The sequence below is a fragment of the Theobroma cacao genome, chromosome 6, assembly GCF_000208745.1.
Source record: "Theobroma cacao cultivar B97-61/B2 chromosome 6, Criollo_cocoa_genome_V2, whole genome shotgun sequence".
Classification (NCBI taxonomy): Eukaryota; Viridiplantae; Streptophyta; class Magnoliopsida; order Malvales; family Malvaceae; genus Theobroma; species Theobroma cacao.
The window spans coordinates 19,402,278-19,424,644 of NC_030855.1; the positions used below are offsets into that span (position 1 = coordinate 19,402,278).

A 22,367-nucleotide genomic window follows, 5' to 3' on the forward strand; every position below is an offset into this window, starting at 1 on the left:
GACTTTTTTACTTTAATTTAGAATTTATATTATATTATTATATTACTTTTATTTTATGTGGTAGTTGATTTATTTAAATTAAAAATTTTGATTGTTAATTTTGTATTAACCATTTAAAAAATATAAAAATTTTACATCTCAAAAAGTTAAAAGAATAAAAATTTAATAATTTTTTTAATTTTAATAAAAAAAGATCTCATTGAATATTTCATTTTAAGTCTTTAAATTTATTAAGCCGCCCTTGGATGTAATAAATGTTGGTACTTTATATAAGCAACTAAAGGGGTAGAAAGTATTTTTTTGAGGACAATAAATCACGTTTCAGTTTAATTTTAATTATTATATGCTTTTTTAATGTATACAGTTATGCTAAAAGATAAAATACTCTAATATTTTTGAATTTTAATTAACTATAATTTTACACGAATTTATTAGTTCTTGAAATGAATAATTCGCGACGTTAATGATCAAATTTAAAATGTCTAAAATACCATTTTTCTTTCTCCACTTTTTTTTTTTTTTTTAAAAATCCCTTTACCCTACCTCTTGCCCGTCGACTACCTTGTGGCTGGCCATTCTGCAATCAAATCTGGCTGGAGAGGACCAGATTCGGCCAGATCACAGGAGAAAGCATTGATCTAATGCACCCTAGGAAGCCTCGACGCTCCCTTTCAAGGCTTCCAATCCCTAAGGGAAGGGAGCATCAGATCGGGCTCCTTTGTAGAGTGTCGTAGGTCGCAGGGTGAGAGCATCGCCAATTGTAAGGTGGTCAAGTTGAGGGATTTTTTTTTTTTATAAAAGAGAAAAAATTTTAAAAATGAAAAATTATAATTTATATAGTAGTAATTTTTAAAATTAATGAATAGTAAAATTATTTTAAAAATATTATCATATCATCAAATTAATAAAAATATTAACGATTAACTAACGATTGAATTTATGTGTCTAACAAAAATATCTTTTTAAGATAAATTGTACATTTAAAAAATTAATAGATCTGTATAAAATTGTGACTAAAACTTACAAATGTTAGGATATTTTACCCTATGGTAAATTTTAATTAGATTATTATCTCAATTTGATTGCTTAAAAAATTAAGGAAAAATTGATTTTGGAACCTTAAATCTTTGATTATATGGTAAGAAAACCATCAAAACCCATGCACAACTAAGCCTGATATCCAAAACGCATTTTTTTTTTTTTGGGTTTTCATCAATCTTGGCACCAACCATTAGGAGCACAGTCAAGACGAGTTCATGACATAAAATATAAATTAACCGCACAAATCTATTGGAAATTTGGTAATTTCCAAGGCAAGCCTAATTTCTACATACTTACGCGCTTGCTAAGAAAAGCAAAATCACATTCCGTTCCTACTGCTGCAAACAAACGTTGCTCTTTCAAATGCTACCAGTTGGTCTTCATGTCGTTACACACCAGCAGCTCTTCCTAGTCTTCTTCTCAAAATCTTGACTCCCATGTACCTGCACACATCAAAATAATAAACCAGGTTTCTTCCAAAAATGGTTGTGCCCCACCTCTTTTTTAAATAGTTAATGCTGGTATAGCTAGTCAAATGTGTATTCAAAGCTTACCTGCCCATCATCAAGACAGTGCCCTGAGGATTAGTTCCTGGAGATTCACTGAAAGTGGAGCCATCAACAATTCGGAGTCTGTTGGTGCCAAGAACTCTGTGGTCAGGATTCACCACCTTGCCAACGTGGCACCCTCCATGGTAATGCCAAATTGTGATCACAGTGTCCTTGCAGAACTGCTGTAGGAACTTAGTGTCATTAGTATGCTTCGGAATAAGGTTAATGTTTGCCTTCACACTCATGTTAAGAAGCTTCTCTACAGTTGGTTTGTCACACTTTGTGAAGTTTGTGAAACGGTCTGATTGTATAACCTTCGCAGCCATGCGGATCCCATCAACACAGCGCTGCAGATCATGTGGGTGGCCGAAGTAGTTGAAGGTAACCGAAGGATTGTCATCTATGTTGGTGTTGACCAGGTTGAGATGGCCCGTGGAAATGGGACTGGCAATCTTCTCTAAAATGAAACCTCCCTTGAATGCCTCATGTGGTAGGTCTCGCTTTCTTTTCAGGAAAGCTTGAATGGCTTCTGGTGTTCTTTGCTTTGGAGGAATCGTAGACAGCTGCCCAATCTGGTTTATATCACAAGAGGCAGAGATCATCAGAATGAAAACCTCCTACCTTTATATTCAAAAAAGAGAAGATTTTTAAATCAAATTATTCAATGATATACCATCCTACAGAAAACAATTCCTAATTAATTCCGGCAAAAAGCATTGTGGGCAAGCATTAACTTTCCCACCTTAGTAAATTAATCAGTAGTTGCACTTACCTCCGCAGACAATATTCCATGATGGCAGCGAATGCTATCTGGGGACTGTCCAAATCCGCTGCTAGCTTCAATGTACACTCCCATCTTCGTAATGCCTACAGTTTGTATAAGGGATTGTTCCACGGGTCGATTAGTGGGGACAAAAACTGAGTTCATGGGATTATCGGCCATGCCTTTGCCAACAAACTCGTTGTGCAAAACCATGGAAATGTTCAACTTCTCGAGTTCTGCTTTCGGTCCAATTCCACTGAGCATTAGCATTTGAGGAGTTCCAATTGCTCCACATGACAAAATTACTTCACTCCTTCGGCTGTTTGTGAGAAATGCCTGATGCTGGTTCCCATTTTCATCTTTGAAAATCACTCCCATTGCTCTCGGTCTCTTCCCTGTATCAGACATTATTTGTAAGTCCAAGACTTGGGCTCTTTGAATATGTCATACCCATAAAGGGAAGGTTCAAGAATTACATTTTCATCAATTTAATGTCTAATACAAAAGAAAACTACACTCAAGTTCAATTAAGCCATTAACATGTATACCTGTTTTATCAAACAAGACTTTTTGGACCGTGGCATATACCAAGACAGTAAGCATTTTGGGATTTGCAGTAGCAAGTAGTTCAGCTGCAGTGTGACGACGCCCAAACCGGTCGAAAATGGTACCTCCAACTTTAGTGCCATAGATATGATCGTAGGTGAATCCATTATAAGGTGCAACCCCAACATCTAGAAGACCGTCCTTGAAGGCATCCTGCCATCCTGCTAGTTTAGGCTGGTGAACAATTTGCTTCTCTACCCATGGATACGACTCATTCACTAGCCTTGCATCCCAACCTACTCTCCTGATGAAACTGCAGTCCAACAAGCTTAGATATCAATGAAATTGCAGCTACTCATCAACAACCTTTTTGTTTCATGTGATCAAACATTTGATTTACCATATTTTTGGTACCTAGCTATTATTATTGTTGTTGAAAAATAAATGATATCAGTTAAAGTTTGAAGGACTAAGAAAAAAAAACATAAGAATATGGTTCCAACAAATTGTAAGAAAAAAGAATTTGATGGTACCTGTCACATTTATTGTTAAATATATGGATCAACTTTTTTCATGCTTCATTGTTAAAAGGAAAAAAAAAAAGGAAATTGAAGCAGCTGAAAAGCAGTTGGGTTAGGATAGAAGAATGGGTAACTATGCATAACCACAAAATTCATCAAAAATATATTAGAGGAAAAAAATGCAGAACCACTAAAGAAAAAAAATAAATTTAAAAAATGGTGCCCCAAGTCCTAATTTCAGGTGGCCCAAATGTGTAGGGCACAAAAAAAATAATGAGTCTCAGACCCTAATAAGTGTCATTAACATTCTCATTTTGGATCTGTAATAGTCCCTACCTAATCACACTCATGCAAGCAAAATAAAAGGACCACTTTAAAGTTCACATCCAAACATTTAATAGCACAAAAAAAAAGAAAAGAAAAGAAAAGAATTATATTTAAGAAGGAAAGAAGACTTCATTAAAACGGACGATGGGAATCATAAATGCTTTTTCTGTTATACAGTGCAATGCCCTTTTGTGACTCAGAAAAACCTAATAAATTGTCCTTGATAACGGAAGCATCTTGGCCCTTGACTCTTTGTTGAGTACGTTTGGACATGATCATCTCTTTGCCTTCAGAAAGAAAGAATCACCACCCACAAAGTTTAGTAGTTAAATGCTTGTGGACAGCTAGCTTTTCTGGTTTCATTCATGACCACCATTTTATATATAACCTGTGAACTAATTTGCCAAGTTTAATAATTGTTCGACCGAATTCTCTAATAATTAATTAGTTTTCTTTCTTCAGCATCTGGATGATTTACAGGTTACTTTCAAAAGGAATTTGGTTTTTTTTTTCCTTTAATTCTTGTCTTCTAATTCTTGTGTTGAACTTCTTTCTAGCTAGGCCTAGTTGGACTTTGGTTTCACGTGCACTCATAGTAATTTTTTTAAACATGTACAGTTTTTATGGGGAAATTTAACTGCTCTCTGAGTATGAGATAACTAATGAACCCTTGAAATGCAGTGCTTTATGACTTTTTTATTAACTTAGGCTCAAATTTATATTATGATGATACTAAACAAACAAGAGGGAAATCAACCAAGAAATTGGTTCGTTTTTTAGTTTGTGTGTCACCATCAACCTAATTGTTTTATCATTGCCATTTTAGTATGAAATTTTTGGTTCCTTTATTTCCAAAAACCAGAAAATTCCAATAACAGGAGCAACAATGACAATGAGGATGATGGGACAATGAGCCATTTGTAATTGACACTCTGAAAAAATTCTTAGCCTCAATTAATATATATTCTCAAGCCTATGTAATATGTTGTTTGTGAGAAATATTTGTACTATTTTTTAAAAAACAGAAGAAAGAAAGAGAGATAATGAAGAGTAGAAATTAACATACTCAGAGTTCGCTCTGGTGTAAAAGCCAGCATTGATGCAAGTGCCACCACCCAAAACCCTAGCCCTAGCATTGAGGACACCATCAGTGGAAACGAAAGGTTGGGAAGCAGAACTTGGGGAAGTGTCTGCCAAGGCAATGTGGAAGTTGCTGAGGAACGAGACATTGGCATTAGAAAAGGGAACTCCACCTCTCTCCAAGAGTAATACACTGAAGTTTCGAGAGAGTGTGGCAGCTAAGGGACACCCAGCTGTGCCTCCCCCAACAATTATGTAGTCATAGGAAACTTCATCAGTGTTTGATGATGAGAACGATGATGATGATGAAAATGAACTTGCCCTTTTGATGAAAGGGTACCGGAATTCGTAGAAATCCTTGGCACCTGCATTTGCAAATTTCCGTTGCTATAGTCAAGTAGAATGCTCAAAGTAATCAAATTTACAAGGGAAAGTTTGTTTAGCAGTTAATTCTCCTCCTGAACACGGGTGCACTTACCATTTTTACTGGTGAACTGTTAGTAGTTAATTGAAACTAATGTATGGTAATTAATTTCCTAACTCAAAGTAGAAAACAGACCTTAGGGACATAAGTTTAAAATGAAAAAACATCTACCTATCCCATCCAACTAAAGGAAAGTAAAATATAGAGAGAAAAAATTAACGGAATTAAGTAGACCATAATTGACATTAATTTCTTCCCCAATTTTCCAAATCCAATATGTATATTGAAGATGCTCTTATATGGTAAATTTTGATTCATTTTTTTAATCCACTTACCAGCACATATACAAGTGCAAGGCAAGGTAATGGATCAAACGGGATAAAAGAACAAGTCATCATCTTACAATGTCTATGGCAACTTCCCCTATAGTAAAGAAAATATGATAAACAAAAAAAGTAAAGAAAAATGAGATGCAAAGATCAATCAAAGCCAAGTTTTCTCAAACAGAAACAGATGTAAATAAATAAGAACATTTTCAGATTCCTTGGTCACCTATTGGGAAAAAAAAAGAGAAATACTATCGACCCCAGAAGGGAAAAAAACTACCAGAAAAAAACAAAATGAGGAGGATATACATACACATATATAATATCAAAGACAAGAAAGCATCAAATTAGCAAAGAGATGGGAAAAGAAAGAAGAGAGAAGAAGAGGAAGGCAAAAACCTTGAAGTGAAGAGAGAGTGTTAAGCCAAAGAGCCAAACACAAAAAGAGCTTCACTGCCCCAACAAAAGCAGCCATTGAAAGGCCACTGCAGAAAACAAACTCACAAAACTGCTAAACTGTCTTGCTTCCGAATAAACAAAATCCTCTATGTGGCTGTCTCTGGTTGGCCTTGTTTTGTGTGTTAAGACTCGCTATATATATAATATATATATAAACTGATCTACACCTTAGCTTCAGGACCCTGAATGATGAATATAAAAACACCAAGATACAGCAGCTAAGCTGTAACACCGCAGATTATAATGAGATAAAAGAAAAAAAAGAAAATAAAAACTATTGCACTTAACGAGGAATGCAGCTATCAACAGTATATAAGAACACTGAAACGAGGGCTGGTGTCAGTCATTAATGGAGAAATGAATGCCACGGTTGGAGTAGGAGACCGTAGCCGTTGGATTAACTCTACTGTGCTTTGATAATATCCATCCAAAGTTTGCATGTAGCCAGCTCATGAATACCAGCTTGGGGTTTTTCTTCTGTTTTTTTTCCTGAAAAGCTCCTTTTCTAACATCTGTTCAAAGACCAAGAGACGCATCTTTTCAATGTAAAATGCATTCAAAGATTTGTTTTTCCTTTGACATGAGATTGCAACTGATCTAATTCTTTTTGCTGCGTTAATTTATTTTGTAATCAAAATCTTAATTTCTTGTAATTAACTTGTAGTTTACATGATAATTCATCAATCACCATGTATATGTGGGTGGAATTAATTTTTATCATAAAAATTTAGAATGGTTATTAATATAATTAATTATGATCTGTTGACTGTTTGATGGGTGTGGAATTTGGTGAGATGATCTGATTAGGGGTTAAAAAATCTTCTAAAGTCATGAGCTTTCACTAGTACTAACTAAATATTTTTGTTTAATTAGCTTTCAAAACTATATATATATATACATACATATATTTCATGAATTAGAAATTAATATAAGGCCGAAAACGATTGTTAGTTCAGTGCTGCGAGCCATTTCCATATCCCGTTGAAAGTGTTGTCTTTGCTACACAAGCTGGGACAACATTTATGTACAAGGTGTGATCAAAGTCATGGATTTTAACATAACCAATGTTGGTCTATTCTTATTAAAGATAATATGTAGGGTACTAGTATTTTTTTCTTAAAATTATATTATCAATTATTTAGTCGTGGTCGACGATAGTCTTGTCCCTTTCTCAGCGAAACCCACAAAATTCATGACTCCTCCAATTCTTGTTTTAGGGAATAGAATGATCATGACTAAGAAAAAAAAAATGAATGATTGCAATCCAAGAATGGAACCCTTCATTTATTTGACCAATCACGAAGTGACACACTAGCATACAATACTCTGCCATCAAAATTAAGGATCGTAGCAAGCAAAATGTTATTACAAATGAATGTTGTAGGGACAACTATTGTTACTTGTATTGTGCCCCACTTTTCTACCTTTCTTTCATGCATGGTTCTAGCTAAACAGATTATATGTAGGGCTTACTACTAGTGTTACCAAAGAATAGTGCATAAGGATTAAGATTTTTACAAAAAAAAAAAAAAGGAAAGAAAAAGAATCATTGTCCTTATATATGTTTCTCTTGGCTGGGAAAAAAAATTAATGCTGACAACTAGGTCATATAACCCACATCATTAAATCAACATACCAAGTTTTTTTTATTTAAATTTTCATCTAGATTACATATATGTATGTGGGGGGTGACAGCATTGACCAGCTTATTAATTTCTAACACAAAAATGAAGGAAGATTGATTCTATATGCAACTAATTTTGGGTATTAGTATAGCTAGTTCTACCTTTCAAAAAAAAAAAAAGTATAGCTCGTTCTAAAAATATTTTGTGTGCCCAGTACAGGTTTACTTCATTGAGCTTACATTTAATTCCCAACAAACAATTGAATTATTGATCATAGTCAACTCATATCATCATTTGCTTTATAATAAAGGAACATAAAAAAATCTTAGTCCAATAATTATAAATTGGTGATGGCTTTAGATGCAATTTAACCCAGATTTCAAGCCAGGCTGTTTAGTTTAAAACTCTAACTATTTCTTTCCTTTCCCCCTCCTAACATTGATTCGGTTAGTTAATACTTTTTGGGAAAGGTTTTATATCTTGAGAGAGGTTTAGATTCCCAGTGTTAAACCAAAGAAATGATGAATGAATGTTGTATGTGTTATTAATTGGATGCACATTTGTATGTAACGGAAATTTGGGACCTCCCTGCATTTTCTTTTCATATTGCTTTGGTCGTGCAATATATATATATATATATATGTCAATTTCTTCTAGCATGTTTCTGCTTCTGATTCTAAAATGAAGATAATTAAGCCGAAGCTATTGAATGCACCGAAGGAAAGAGAAAAAGACAACTTACATTCGTTGAATCATAAGTCAATCAAGAAAGGGCGAGTTCAATTATCCGAGCAACCATTTATTTCACGCCTAGAACCGAAATCTACCGTTGGCTTACATTGAAGCCTGTTGACAGCTTTCACTCAGCCACTCTGACATGTCTCATTTCCACACCCAAACAAATCAACGGCAAATGCACATGAATAGAGCTACTCATCCAGCTGTAAAAAGGACTGTATATCGTGTGGTAATTTAAGAATAAATCACACAACATCACCTAACTGATCTTTTCTTTTTCTTTGTCTTTTTTTTCTTTTTTTCTAAGCGATAATTTATAAATTGTTTTATATATAGGAACCAACTAACAACAAAGAAAAGCATTGTTCTCATCTTCGAATTTGATATACCGATTTCGAAATTTTTGAGATGGTAAGGGTGAGATCATTCTCTTTCGCCAACTACCCCAGTTGGGAACAGGTACCAAACACCATAATGTTTTCACTTATTATGTGCTACCCATTTATGGGGGTAGGAAGGACCCAATCCTGCAAACAAAATTGTGAACATTTAAGCTGGCCGTACGATGAGTGTAGTAAATATATGTATTGACGTACGTAACAATGTCACGATCAGGGCCTAAATTGAAGTAGCTATGGATCTCCCATCTCCCCTCCTGAGCCTAAAGCGGCAGGAGAGCTCCATTATACATCCCCGCATAATGTAGTGTCATAGTTTAATTTCTAGGCCTTACAGCTTCAACAGCATTCGCTGCCGCCCACTCCATCAAATGCAAGAAATTAACAAACCGAATCAGTTGTTGATGCACATGCAATACCTATCTAAACTTGCTGTGAAAGATCTTGTAAGGATTCTACAGATTTTAAAAAAGTTCAAGGCTGAGACCCCTGAATCTTTTTACTTCTACTGGGAAGCTCAGGAGTTTCTGAAAATGTATAGTACTATCCTAAAAGTAGAGCTGGTTCTGGCTGGAGATTCTTTTGACTTGTTTTCCATGTTTTCCAACAAACCTGATAAAAATTGGACCGTAATAATATATCATTCTTCTAATATTAATATATGCAATTTTTTTTAATAAAAAAAGAGTGACGCTATCCAATCAATCAGTTGCAGATGTAACTGATTAATAGTTTTAGGTAACTATCAAATGTTATCAAGGTAGGATAAAAAAAATTGGAAAATAGGAAGTTTATGGGGCGAAAGTTTGAAAGAAATAGTTCCTGAAATATAATGGAGAAGAAAGCAAAGTTTTGTTATTAACGGATAGATGAAGTATGGAAAAAGTTGCATGATAATTGAATCATGTAAGTTTACTAGATGATGTAATTTGCCCCACATTTTGTCTCAATTATTTGATTAACTCTATGTTGCAATAAGTAATGGTCCAACTCCAATAGATGGAGTAATTATGAATTTGAAGGCTCACCCACGAATTTGTAGACCATGGCCATTGTGTTTATCCAATAATTATATGTTAGGTCTAAGAGTATTATTAAATAGTTGAGTAAATTAACATTATCTTTTTTTAAAGAAAATTGTGAAAAATAGTCAACGTCATAAGGCTATTTCAAAAATAACTCTTAATATAAAGTTAATTATTTTTATTCAATATTTATCATGATTTGACAAAAATACTCTTAAACCATTTCTTTGTATTCTTAATTAAACCATTTATTATATTTTTTCCTCCTAATTTCTCTCTTCGACATCCATCTGTTGTATTCTTGATTTCTCCGTTGCCATCCAATTCTCTCTAATTTTATCGATTTCTCTCTCGCATCCATTTACTTTGCTCTTGATTTCTCTCTCTCGCCATCCAGCTCTTTTTAATATTATCACCATCGTCATCTCTTTGTCTATTTCTATAGATCGAAAAGCAAAGATGACATCAATAAATATTTTTCAATTTATTGGTTTACATTCACAGTACCTCAAAGTTCTTAAGTTAGAGTTATATAAGTGAAATTTGTAAATTATATCACTATTCAAAATTGTTACACTTGTTACACGCCATACTTGCATGTAACAACTCTAATGCACTTGACATATAATAAATCTATTGAATATGGCATGGTTTAAACATGGCATGTAAGTTAATTTCGATATTTGTATTTCACTAGGATATAAACCTTTAGATTTAAACACCTTAAACATGATGAGTAACAATTTTTTTCAACATATGGCATATAACTGGGTCTTTATTTTTATTTTTCATTTGGACATAAATTTTTAAAGGTAAATACATGTAATCACTTTTTTTTTCAACATAGTGTGTAATAATTTTTTTTTTCAACAGGGCGTGTAAGTTAGTCTTTGTCTTTGTATTTCACTATGACATCAATTCTTAGAGTTAAACACCTGTAATAATTTTTTTTTCAACATAACCTGTAATAATATTTTTTTAATATGGTATGTAACTTGGTTTCTATTTTTGTATTTACCAAGATATAAACTCTTTTTTTTTAATATAGCATGTAACAACATTTTTTGAACATGATATGTAACAATATTATTTTTTAAATAACTTAATTTTTATCTTTGTATTTCATTAGACCATAAGCTCTTAGAGTTAAACATCTTAAATATAGTGTGCAATAATTTTTTTTTAACATAACATGTAACAATATTTTTGCAACATGTGCACTTAAATATAAAAAGGTTTTATTAAAGACAATTTTATCTAAACATATTTTTTCTTGGCTAAAAATAGTTAAAATTAAAAAGAGAGTTATTTTCAAAAACACCTTATAAGGGTTAAAAAAAAATGATCTTTCTATATATATATATTTTTTGCTTATCCAAATAAATGAACAATAATAGGAAAGGAAATGTGTTGAATAACTTTATAGCTACCAACGATTTTTCTACTGATAAAGGATTTGTTATTTTTGACAATGCACCGACAAGAGTTTGAGACTTGATGCTGAACAATACGATAAAGATTTGTTTCTCTCGAATACTTAGATTGTAAAATTTTATTTTCGGTAAAAAAAATCTTGGGAAAGCTAGAGTGGTAGTAATAAATTAGTTTTAAAAGTATTAAAATATGATTTTTAGTATTATTTTAAAAATGTTTATTAACTTGACATTGCGACTTTACTTGGAACTTCAACTTCAGCCTCAAAAAGGCTAATTTGTAGCTGTTGATCAAGGCCACCGTTTCATCCAAATTTAGTTTTCAAGAGTGGAGATACAATAGTCGAAGCTGGACCAAATTGGTTTAGATGCAATTAAGATTAATCTTCTTTATTGGTATCCATAGCTAATGCGATTGGTGTAGATAATGAAACACCCAGCTAACTCTCTTTGATCAGAAATTGATCAATATATAGATAGAATCAAAGCCTAATATCAATTTATTGCTCTCAAGCATGAAACCGCTCTATTCTCGGGTCTCAAACGGCCCCCGCACTGACAGCTTTGATGCAACGAAAATACACATCATGTTGATTTCTGCCAACGCTTTTAAGGTCCGTACCATTGGCATTCACAAGAAAAGAAGGAAACCCATAAAAAACAGGTCAGCTGCTGAAAGTAACCAAACAAGTGTTTTTATCTTTTTTTGATTTCTTGAGGGACAAGGGGTGGAAAAAGTCGAAGATCATTAATGATTTTAGCAAATAGGCATTGCCTTGCCTCTACTCCTCAAAGCTCAGAGCACTTTGCTTGGCGGAGGAAAGTGTGTGAGAAAACTCATTACCCACCCACGGGCCACAACCATCAATGAAGGTAAGGAATAAATGTACGACAGCTGAAAGAGGCCGTGAACAATTTTTTCAGTTGCATACAAACGAAAATGACATTACAAATACTCATAAGACAAAATTGGGTGAAAACAAGCATAACCAAAAGCCATCGAAGTATAATTTAAAATAATAAAAAAAAAAGGCCTTACAGCTTAGCCAACAAACAATAAATATAAGATTAAAGCCTAGCGTGAAGAATAAAGGGCAAAAAGAAAAAAACCTATTTAATGGGCCTCTATCGCAAGCAAGCGTGGCCCCTTTGTATGCGGCACTTGCACAAAAATAAATGCCTTTTCCAGATACGTAACTCTCACTTTCTTGGAAGAGTTATATATTTTTCATGGACCATAATAAAACATAAAAATCACCCCATCGTGAAAGCGAGCACAACACAGGCATCTCCAAAACACAATGAACGTATTCTATTCTAATGAGTTCCTCAGTCTTCTTTTGTGGGGCTGGAGTACTCGGTCCCATTCCCTGATGAAGTTACTTCAGATGAAGCACTCGATGACAAATCACTGCTGGTGCTTCCGTTTTGGAAGCCCTTAGATGCTACAGCTGGGTTTCTCTGAGGATTGTTATTTGCAGGTATTTGCCCCTCCTCTGCTAACTTTCTGAGAAGGTTCATAACAGTGGGAAGGAACTTGGTAGATAAGGAGAGAAGCCCGGGAAGCTGCAAGCATAAAAAGTCATAAATAAGTCTTTCAATCGAAACAGACTAATCAGAATGAAAATAAAAATAATCTGAAGGATTAAAGGCTAAGGTACTTAATAGTTCTCAATGGCGTCATTAAGTTCAAGAAGTTTACTAAATAATCGTGCTTGGTCAGTAAACTATGGAATGCCATGCATGATACTGAAAATTGCATTTTGAAGTTCCATCCAGACAGCAATTGAACACACTCTAAGAATTAATTTCCCATGATGGATACATCAATTATAATTTTTATGAGCTGCAAAGTGGAGATCAATGACATAAAAAATAGTAAAATAAAAAGTATCCAACAACCATGTTTAAATTTTAAAGTGAAGCAAATCTTCTCCAGCAATCTATTTTGCGATGTCAATTTACAACACCCAAAAGTTTAAATGTTAAAGTAAATTGTTTCGATGCATTGTAGTGTAAAACACAACCACAGAGCAGTGCATGGAAGAAAAAAAAAAGGAGATAAAGAAGTTAAACATGAATTCTTGAGCCATTGGCTAATCAAATATTCTAAGCATGCTCACAACTAAACAGGGGACAGACAAAAGTTTAGTTGAACACTCACAGCGCCATTGCGGAATTCACCCGAAATGTCAAGCTGCACCCATAGGGCCTTCATAATTAGAAAACCCACAAAGATGACACCCAGATATAAAGGATTTCTGCAATGAAGATATCTAGAAGTAAGCACCAGCGGCAGACAAGGATAATATCATTGAATACTGAGCAAAATCAATTCACAGCTACAAGTGCAACATGCACCTTAGAAGAGTCATAAATTCATTAAATCCCAAGACAATCAATGCAACAATTGCCCATGGAGGTGGCAACCAGTTGTTGTTACGCTTGTTGGCTTCCTGGAAGTAGAAGAAAACTAATCAGGCACCAGAAAACTCAGAAAAAAAAGAGACGCATTGACAATAAAATGTCTACCTAAACCAAAATACTTGACAGGAATAATGTATTTGCTACCAAAGGGCAATACATGTGCAAAATTAGGGTAACTCAACGGAGTTTCTGGAGCCACTTTTAAATTAAGGAGCAATAGATAATACAATCAACTAAAGTCAGCTAAGGTAATTGCAATAGAATTATTTTCCTCACACTTCTTAAGACACTCTGGCTATTATTAATGCAGCATTAGAATTTAATGAGATTTCTTATATTTTAGTTAACATAATGCCATGAGAATTCATATCAATATTGGATAGGGAAGGGAAGAAAACGAAATCTTCAAGATTATTAGAATTTTTAAAATCATGCCTGAGCAGAAATGGCCTGAGTGACACTGTACTCTGTCTCTGCCCTGAATTGCCGCCACAAAGACTTGCACTGGACAGGTGTGATCAAAGTCTTGGCAGGTGGAACCTGTACCAAACAAAATCAGACATAAAAATAATTATGCATGATCCATTGAGGAAAAGACACTGTCCAACAATGTAGGTACAATGTAAGAGAGAAAGAGAGAGGCATTTGTCATAAAATGTATCAAGACCCTAGGGTTGCTTCACTTCTGCACATGTAGTTGGCGAATGCCACACAAATTTGTACAGGAATATTTTTGCAACATTTATTGTCAGACAAATCCAGGTAATTGTGATTTTCCATATTTAATCCAAGTGAGGCATAGACAAGTCAATAAAACATACAAGTAGAGTATGCAATAATCAAGCAGTTTGTATAGACCAACTAAATCTCATAAAGATCCTCAGCAAGAACAAGACTTCACCTGCTCCCAAGTGCTTGAGGCTAGTGGATCAAATGCTGTAATGCTCCTATCAGTAACAGCAGCATTATTTTTGGTGTCCACCAACGCAGAAGATAATGTATTCTCAATATTATCAGCATTATCATCCAACCGAATTGCAGCCATAACAGATAGCAATTTCAAGGACTGGCAAAGGATAATAAACAAATTTAGCAGAGAATACGTAGCATAATTCTTAAGATCCAACAAATGATAATACATAAACATACTGCAGAGCGAGCAGTTTTAGTGATGGCTCGAATATCTTCCTTCCCCGTCCAAACCCGTGGCATTGAATCAGAATCATGACTAAACAATGTTGAAAACCTGTAATGCAAATTTGCAGTCAATTATGATAATGTATGACATCAAGCAAATCAAAAACTTTTAACTCAAATGTCAAAATGTGTTATTACCTGTCCTTCATACGGATCAGTACCCTTCCAGCTTCTTCTCTTGCTTTTGCTTCAACCACACCTCTTGCATAATCTTCTAAACTTGTTAGCATCTTGTCCTTGGTTTGTTCATCCATGTCAAAACCAGAGAGGGCACCGGACAGTCCAGAGATAGCTGATTCAGTTTCACGCTGGAGAAGTTTCCTTATTGCTGGCCAGGTCTCATTACTTGCTCCATCTAAAAGTGCTTCAACGGGTCCTGATAATGCCTCATTCAGCTTTGCCTGCAAATGCATCATAATTAACAGTATGATTCCAAATGATGATTTCAAATTCCAGTTATAAACATGTGCTGTGGATAAGTCAACATTATGGAAGTCCTCAACTACATACAACACAGAAATCCAACGCACAAGATAACAGTAATAACATCACATGCCAACATTGATATGAAGTAATTCATTGTTTATCCTACATAGCATATCCTCAGAAAAAAAAAAAAAAAACACCTAAGGGTTCAAATCCATGCTCCTCAAAAGAATTCAACTAGAAAATTCCAGGCCTTTCTTATTCAGACCTAGATAGTAGATTGGATGCCCATATAGTAAAGGTTTAATAACCCAATTGTTTAATGTGACATCTTATTTAATTGGGCTTCAAGTATTTCTAAAGTAAAGCACATTGTATCAATGTCAAAATTTCTACAACTAGCAACACAGTGAAGTATTAACAAACCAACTGTTAATATGGCATCTTAGTTAATTGGGCTAAAATTACTTTTAAAGTACTGCACACTGTATGCAACAACTTGAAATTTTCAACAACTAGCAAGACAGTGAAAACAAACATCATAACACCATAGTATCAACTTCAGTTCACCTTGCTCCTTGCAACCCACAACTTAAAATGATACACAAATCCCACTTAAAAATTTTGTCAGATTACTCTATCCCCAACTTGTCATAATATTGCTTCATTGGTGAGGATTTCTAAAATGCAAGTGATTTGGAAATAGTAAAATTGTCAATAATCATGAGGATAGTCACTCAAATAAAGTAAATGGTTACAAAGGACAGAGTCAAGTTGTCATACCTCGTATGATGAAGTAAGCTCTGAAAGCTTGGCAGCTCGGACAGAAGCAACATGTGCATCAATATCACGATGTAGCTTATCTCTCACTTTAGAGGAATCCCAGTTTGCTAATTCAACAACAGCATCTGCAAAATTGATGTCAAACTCTATATGTACTCAAGTCTGCCTTATCAAGCAAAAAAAGAAAAAAAACCCTCACTGACTCACAACTATGGTACCAAACCTATTAAATGCAACCAATATAACCAAGTCTCATCATTTGAAGTTCTAATTCTGAGTAATGGTTTAGCAAAGCACTTTTTCTTAAAGGAATTATTTATTGCCCAACAAACCTTTTTAATGAACTATTTCCCATATGGCTCTTGAACTTGTGTTTTGTAGCTTTTGTTTCTCTGTCAGTTTATAGCTAAAAGGAGTCATGAAGTTCAACAATACCTGCACATCCTTCATCAAACAAAGCCATATAGGATTCAGTGCAGTTGCGAGCAGCCATAGAAAACCCCTCCCCTCCATTCAAAGCCTTCTCAAATGCTTCCTTGAATTTTTCAAGAGTTCCAGACCTCAAATGTCCTAGCATGGATTGGTATGCTGGTTGGACAAGCTAAATCAGAAGACCAAAGGCAAATGAGTTGAGAAATCCTACAAAACCAACAAAAATTGGTCAAGAATACAGTAGAGTGCTAATACTTGGAGCAGTTTTTCTTCAAGCTGCTTCCGCTTTGCAGATCTGACACCTTCATCAAAATATGTGGCTTCTGCCTCATACCTAAAATCAGAATAAAAGAAACAAAGAACTTGATGTCACTGATATGGTAATAAACCATGGAAAATAAGTACAGAAAAAAGCAACAATTTTAAAGTTTATCCTTAGAATGGCTCTTATTTGGCCAAGGTATGCCTCAAGATATATTTTCATCCACCCATTTAATCAAGCAATATACCATTATCACCATCATGACGCACAAGTTATCGGGTTACCAATGAGTTGTCACCAGATTCCTAATCATCCTGTAGTACCAGAGTTGTGTCCAATCACTTTGATAAAATGAATCAAACCTATATTCTTTAATGCTCAAATGGTCATTACTTATATAAGATACTAGCCATAAACAAGTCATATTTGTAATTTTGACACTGAAACAATTATCTCTGTCCAGTCACTTTGATAAAATGAATCAAATCCATATTCTTTAATGCTCAAATGGTCATTGCTTATACAAGATACTAGCCATAAACAAGTCATATTTGTAACTTAAGACACTGAAACGATTATCTGAAACAATTATCTTAATTTCAGTAAAGTAGTCTTACTCTGATAGAAAAGTGTAGAGAATTGAATTCAACTTCTTCCCAAAGCCAGCAATTGGACCAGACTGTACAGCTTCTTCTAACAGACACCAATTCTGTCATATGAAATAATAGGTTAGTTTCAGTTTCAAGAAAAATAGCCAGCTCCCAAAAAATACGTGCATCTATGGATGAAAATATGTTTACGAATAACACATATTTGCACGTGCAAGTACCTCATTTGCCATGAAACTAACATACTTTTCGTTGGCTATTTCTTCACAGCGTACTGTAGCCACCATGACCTACAGGCAAACATGTATAATAGAAACTTTAACAAGATTTACAGATTTCATCCAAGTTAAAGTCAAAATAATGTCCAAAAGGTTACCTTATGGGCTGGAAGGTCAAGGTCCTTATTCTCCTTAATGACTTTCCAGATCTGTTGTGCACTAAAAGAAAACCCTGAAGCAGGTACCGCTCCCCTCCGATCTCCAGCAAGCCCACCCGGTGCAATAGAGTGGAAGAATCGTTGTCTCAAATTAGCAACCTTCAGCAATAATAATAGAATCAGACAAACTGCCTATTTACATGTCATTAAGTCAAAAACTTCAACATCATTATCCAACATACAGGAAAAGTATAAACGGTGAAAAAGATCCTTTATTAAAGCCATCTCAAGAAAAAGTAAACTACACAGCACAACCAGGACAACTGGAAAAAAAAAGAAAAGCAACTACTTGAATGAGAAAAATGAGGAAGTCATCAAACAATCAATATGGGGACATCACAAATTTACAAGTAGATTATCCAACTTCCTATCATGTAAACAATTTTCCAAAGAGCTAATAGTGTGAAACTTTCATTTGCATGCTATGTATACTGAATGTCCTTATGATATGACATAAACACAGATAGGGTACCTGCTCTTTAAATTGCTCTTCCTTTTCTTCATAACTAGAAAGTGCAACAACCTCAACCTGGCCATTATCAGCAATAGCATTAAATTTTCAAAAGCAAAACTCAAGGCAAAAGTATAGAGAGACATTAAACTTATGTTGCATAAAACCCCAACGTCATACATTGAAAAATTCACTTAATGGAGTTTCCTTATGCGCTTGTGGCTTAGGTACTGAGTCCCATATCTGCAGTTCAAGAAAAATGGGTCAGAAGAAACATTACTGAAGTTAATCGGAAAAGTAAAGAAGCATAGGCACCACATATCTGTACCTTCTGAATATCTTCTCTTAGAACAGGCTCTAAATTTTCCAGTGGTGTCTGCAAACAAGGAATATTTCAAGTCACCTTAAACTCAATTGAAATTAGAAAATCCTTCAGTTAGACTCAATAATAACAACAACAACAACAATAACAATAATAATAAGTTAAGGAATGTAGTGAAATAAAAAAAAGCTCTCCAAGCACAACATGTTCCATAATAGAAGAAAGGTACCCACCCTTGTTTTATCACGTATGACAAACATCAAAGTCGTTTTGCGGGGACTAAACAATCGCATCATGACCTGCAATAATACAACCAATTTAATAACAAAACCAATAGAAATTCAGGCAATGCTTAGGAAGGGCAGGGAGATCATGAATACCTGGAACACAGTCTTCAGAAGAGGCTTATTTGCAGCTTGCTCACGACCAATATCATGGCACCACCTAATTGAAAGTTGCTCAAGAATATTACTTACACATACTAATGATACCACTTAACTTAAAAGGAATGTCCAAAACTATATCAAGCACCATTTGGGTGCCAAACCTTACATGTTTATGAGTACTATATCTGAAACCGCCAATGCAAAAAGTGCACTTTGTTTTTCAAATGCTGTGTCATCCTGGAATAAGGCAAACAATAAATAAATAATATGTAAATAAGCAAGAATCTCTCTTCCTCTCCATCTTTCATAAAACAAAGGAAAATCCAATAGAACTCAACAAGCAAAAATACACATAGATATACACTTCATATTCAACTTTTATAATCTGAACCAACTATTGATTTGATTCAGCTTGATCCATCACTATAGCTCTCACATTATTAGTGCAGCAAGACCACTATTAAGGCATTCAAAATATACTAAGGCTTCTTTTAACTTAAAAATCTAAGGTAAAATACCAAATTTTCTTCTTCGACATGATCAATTTCATTTCTTCAATTTCATGAACAATCTACTAATCCATTTCCTTGAAAATCATGTTATTATATAAATATCAACTATGGTGGAATTTTATTACAGAAAAAAAAGGTAATTCAGAATTAAAATCTTGAGCAAAAGAAAAAAAAAAAAACCTAATGACTGGCCTTTAATTTGAATCTTACTCTCAGCTAAAATTCATTGAATATTACAACCATTACTACAGCTACCAAATCATTAGCAATATATATATCCAATAGCAAATTAGGTCACCAAGTCATTGAATATCCAAGAATTATTTAGAGGACCTAGTAGACAAATTGCCACCAAAGCAAGGTCCTAGGGAAATACCTACTTGATTAATCCAAATGTGTATCCATAAATCTTCTTTTTATTTCTTTTCCATTGGGGGCAGGGGAAGAGGGATATCATGAATCCTATGTTTTGCAAAACAGGCAAAAAAGATTTTTAAGTAATAAAGGCAAAGAGAGGCAAATAAAAGAGCAAGCAAAAGTACTTATTGGTATATAAAACCATGTAGTATCAATGTTTGCACAATATATGTTAATGATAGAATGCAAGCTAGCAACAGCACCTCCCCACGTTCTCTTCCATCGGTACCCTCCAAATCCATTACTAGAGTGCAAGGCTCTATACCAGCACAGTTTGCCAGCCAAATACCTTTAGTGGTTTGCGACCTGACAAGAGGCACATCCCATCAGTTGTTTGAGCCAATTGAAACAAAAGCAATGTGTTATTAAAGCAACATAACTTACCTTCCTTTAAATGCATCCATTTCCCTGAAATTGGTACCAAACAAATTATTTAAGAGTGTGCTTTTACCTGTCAAGATCATGGAAAACAAAGTGAAACTTCAAATGGAATGACCAGAACTCACATAGCTACCATAAAATGATAAAACACCAAATAAATAAAATCATTCATGGCTTTTATTAGAATCAGAACATTGATACAAAAAAGATAGATATAAAACTAATTACAGATGTAATCCAACAATATCACGCATGAACAAGTTCATATCAAAGATAGATATGAAAATATGATTTTGCCCAAAATTGAGGTGAATGAACTTCCAACTGATCAACTCTCACTCGTATCCCACATATTTATAATTCAATATGATTAAACAAAATGCACAATATATAAATGAAGTAGTTTAGTATGAATAGACACCTCAGGAACAAGGAAAGCATAATTATAAAGCAAGATGTCACTAAGATATCATAGCATACCGCTGCTTTGTGGTCCCATGATAGAAACCACGGCATATGATAGCCCGCATTCTCCAAGTTTTACTTCCTTGATAAATTGGTCAATTCCAGTATCATTGAATATACCATCTCCATCAATAAGTTGAGTAGAACAGCATTCCTCACTCTTTGCTGAGAAACAAAAAGTCCACCATGTGTCAGTCAACAGACAAAGTTTACACAATAAACAATACTAAACAGCCCTATTACTTTTTTTTTTTAAAACAAACTAAAAATTTCCCTGTTAATTTAAAATTAAATTCCCCATATCAATTGATCAAGGAAAAAGATATTTAAGAATACCTCATAAAACAAATATATTTATTGGTTTTGATGGAGAAATTTAGCGTATTAAATAGTTATAGAGCTCATAATTCAATATCCCATTTCTTTCATTTTCCTTTGTTTTCTCGGCAACCAAGCATGCAATAAACATAAATTCATCAACGGTCCCGATCCAAACATCACGAACAACTTTCAGATTTACACTACTTAAAAAAGCTCAGGCCACTTAAAAACCTAAAACCAAATTAAAATCCAAATTTTCATATAAAACAAATCGCATCACTCATTTTATTAATAAGAAAAAAGTCCTTAAGGCGACGTTGCAAGCTTTAACGTTCTCCTTCCCATTCTATTACAAAATTAAACAAGAAACCGCACAATTAATTAATTAATAAAAAGGAAGAAACGGATCAATGAAAAGAGCTATAAATAGAGGGACAATAATAATGCAAAAAATAAAAGAAAAAAAACGAAGAGATTAAGATGAGAGAGTGTACCCATTGAATCTTCTTTGAAATTGATGGCTCAAAATATGAGGAGATCGATTTCAATGAAAGACAGAAAAAGAGAGAGAGAGAGAGAGAGAGAAAGAGAGATTTGATCGACCTCAAAGGGGCATTTTGAAGCTCCTTTTCCCTTTTATATTTTTGTTCTTTAAAAGTGGGCTTGACTGGTCCTGTAATGAAAGAGCGCAAAGCATATTAATCCTATTAACCTTTTTTTTTGGCTAATTATACCGTCAAACTAATTTCCTTTTTTTTTTTTAGAAATAATTAAGAATTGGGAAGGGGTTCTGAACTTCTGAACTTTTTTCACCCGGTAACTTTTCCTCCGGTTTTTGTACACTGGCCAATCATGTTTCGCCACGCATAAAAACGATTTTAACTCGGCAGTAATTCTATGGCATGACTTTGTATTATCAATTTTTTTATTTAAAACTGCCCTATTTTTTTCTTTTTCTCAAAGGAGTTTGGTTGCTACTTCGTTAGGTGGGTGAAAGACCATTAGCATGAGTACATTTAAACTGCAATTAATTTTGTTTATTAATTAAAATATTAATGTGAGGTTTGATGTCTTATAATATAATCGTAAATAGAAAGCATTTAACTTTATTCAATCATTTATTTTCTAAAATGGAATTTAATTAAACTTTTATCAATTTTTATTGTTTATATTTGAGTTAAATTTGGATAATTATATCTCGATTGAGATGAATTTAATTGCTTATACTTTTAATATATGAAGTGAGTGATTGAGTCAGAGCCACACCAATTTAATTTTTCTTTT

At 34.0% G+C, this 22,367-nt stretch overlaps 2 protein-coding genes across 2 annotated transcripts; both read right to left on the bottom strand.

The window, feature by feature from the left end:
* LOC18596153 (protein HOTHEAD) lies at positions 1,178-6,301 on the bottom strand. The gene is made up of 6 exons (XM_007024451.2): positions 5,979-6,301; positions 4,816-5,194; positions 2,904-3,214; positions 2,365-2,750; positions 1,596-2,164; positions 1,178-1,484 (listed from the first exon to the last, which is right to left on the bottom strand). Exons 1-6 carry the CDS (start codon positions 6,052-6,054, stop codon positions 1,430-1,432), a joined length of 1,776 nt encoding a protein of 591 aa, XP_007024513.2. The 5' UTR covers positions 6,055-6,301; the 3' UTR covers positions 1,178-1,429.
* LOC18596154 (protein ROOT HAIR DEFECTIVE 3) lies at positions 12,161-21,743 on the bottom strand. The gene is made up of 23 exons (XM_007024453.2): positions 21,578-21,743; positions 20,778-20,927; positions 20,301-20,367; positions 20,120-20,222; positions 19,154-19,224; positions 18,982-19,045; positions 18,835-18,900; positions 18,608-18,655; positions 18,460-18,522; positions 18,301-18,357; positions 17,769-17,927; positions 17,614-17,682; positions 17,402-17,493; positions 16,778-16,856; positions 16,526-16,691; positions 16,091-16,215; positions 15,020-15,282; positions 14,834-14,930; positions 14,586-14,750; positions 14,120-14,224; positions 13,619-13,713; positions 13,422-13,518; positions 12,161-12,823 (listed from the first exon to the last, which is right to left on the bottom strand). The coding sequence occupies exons 1-23, from the start codon at positions 21,579-21,581 to the stop codon at positions 12,587-12,589; spliced, it is 2,442 nt and encodes an 813-aa protein (XP_007024515.2). The 5' UTR covers positions 21,582-21,743; the 3' UTR covers positions 12,161-12,586.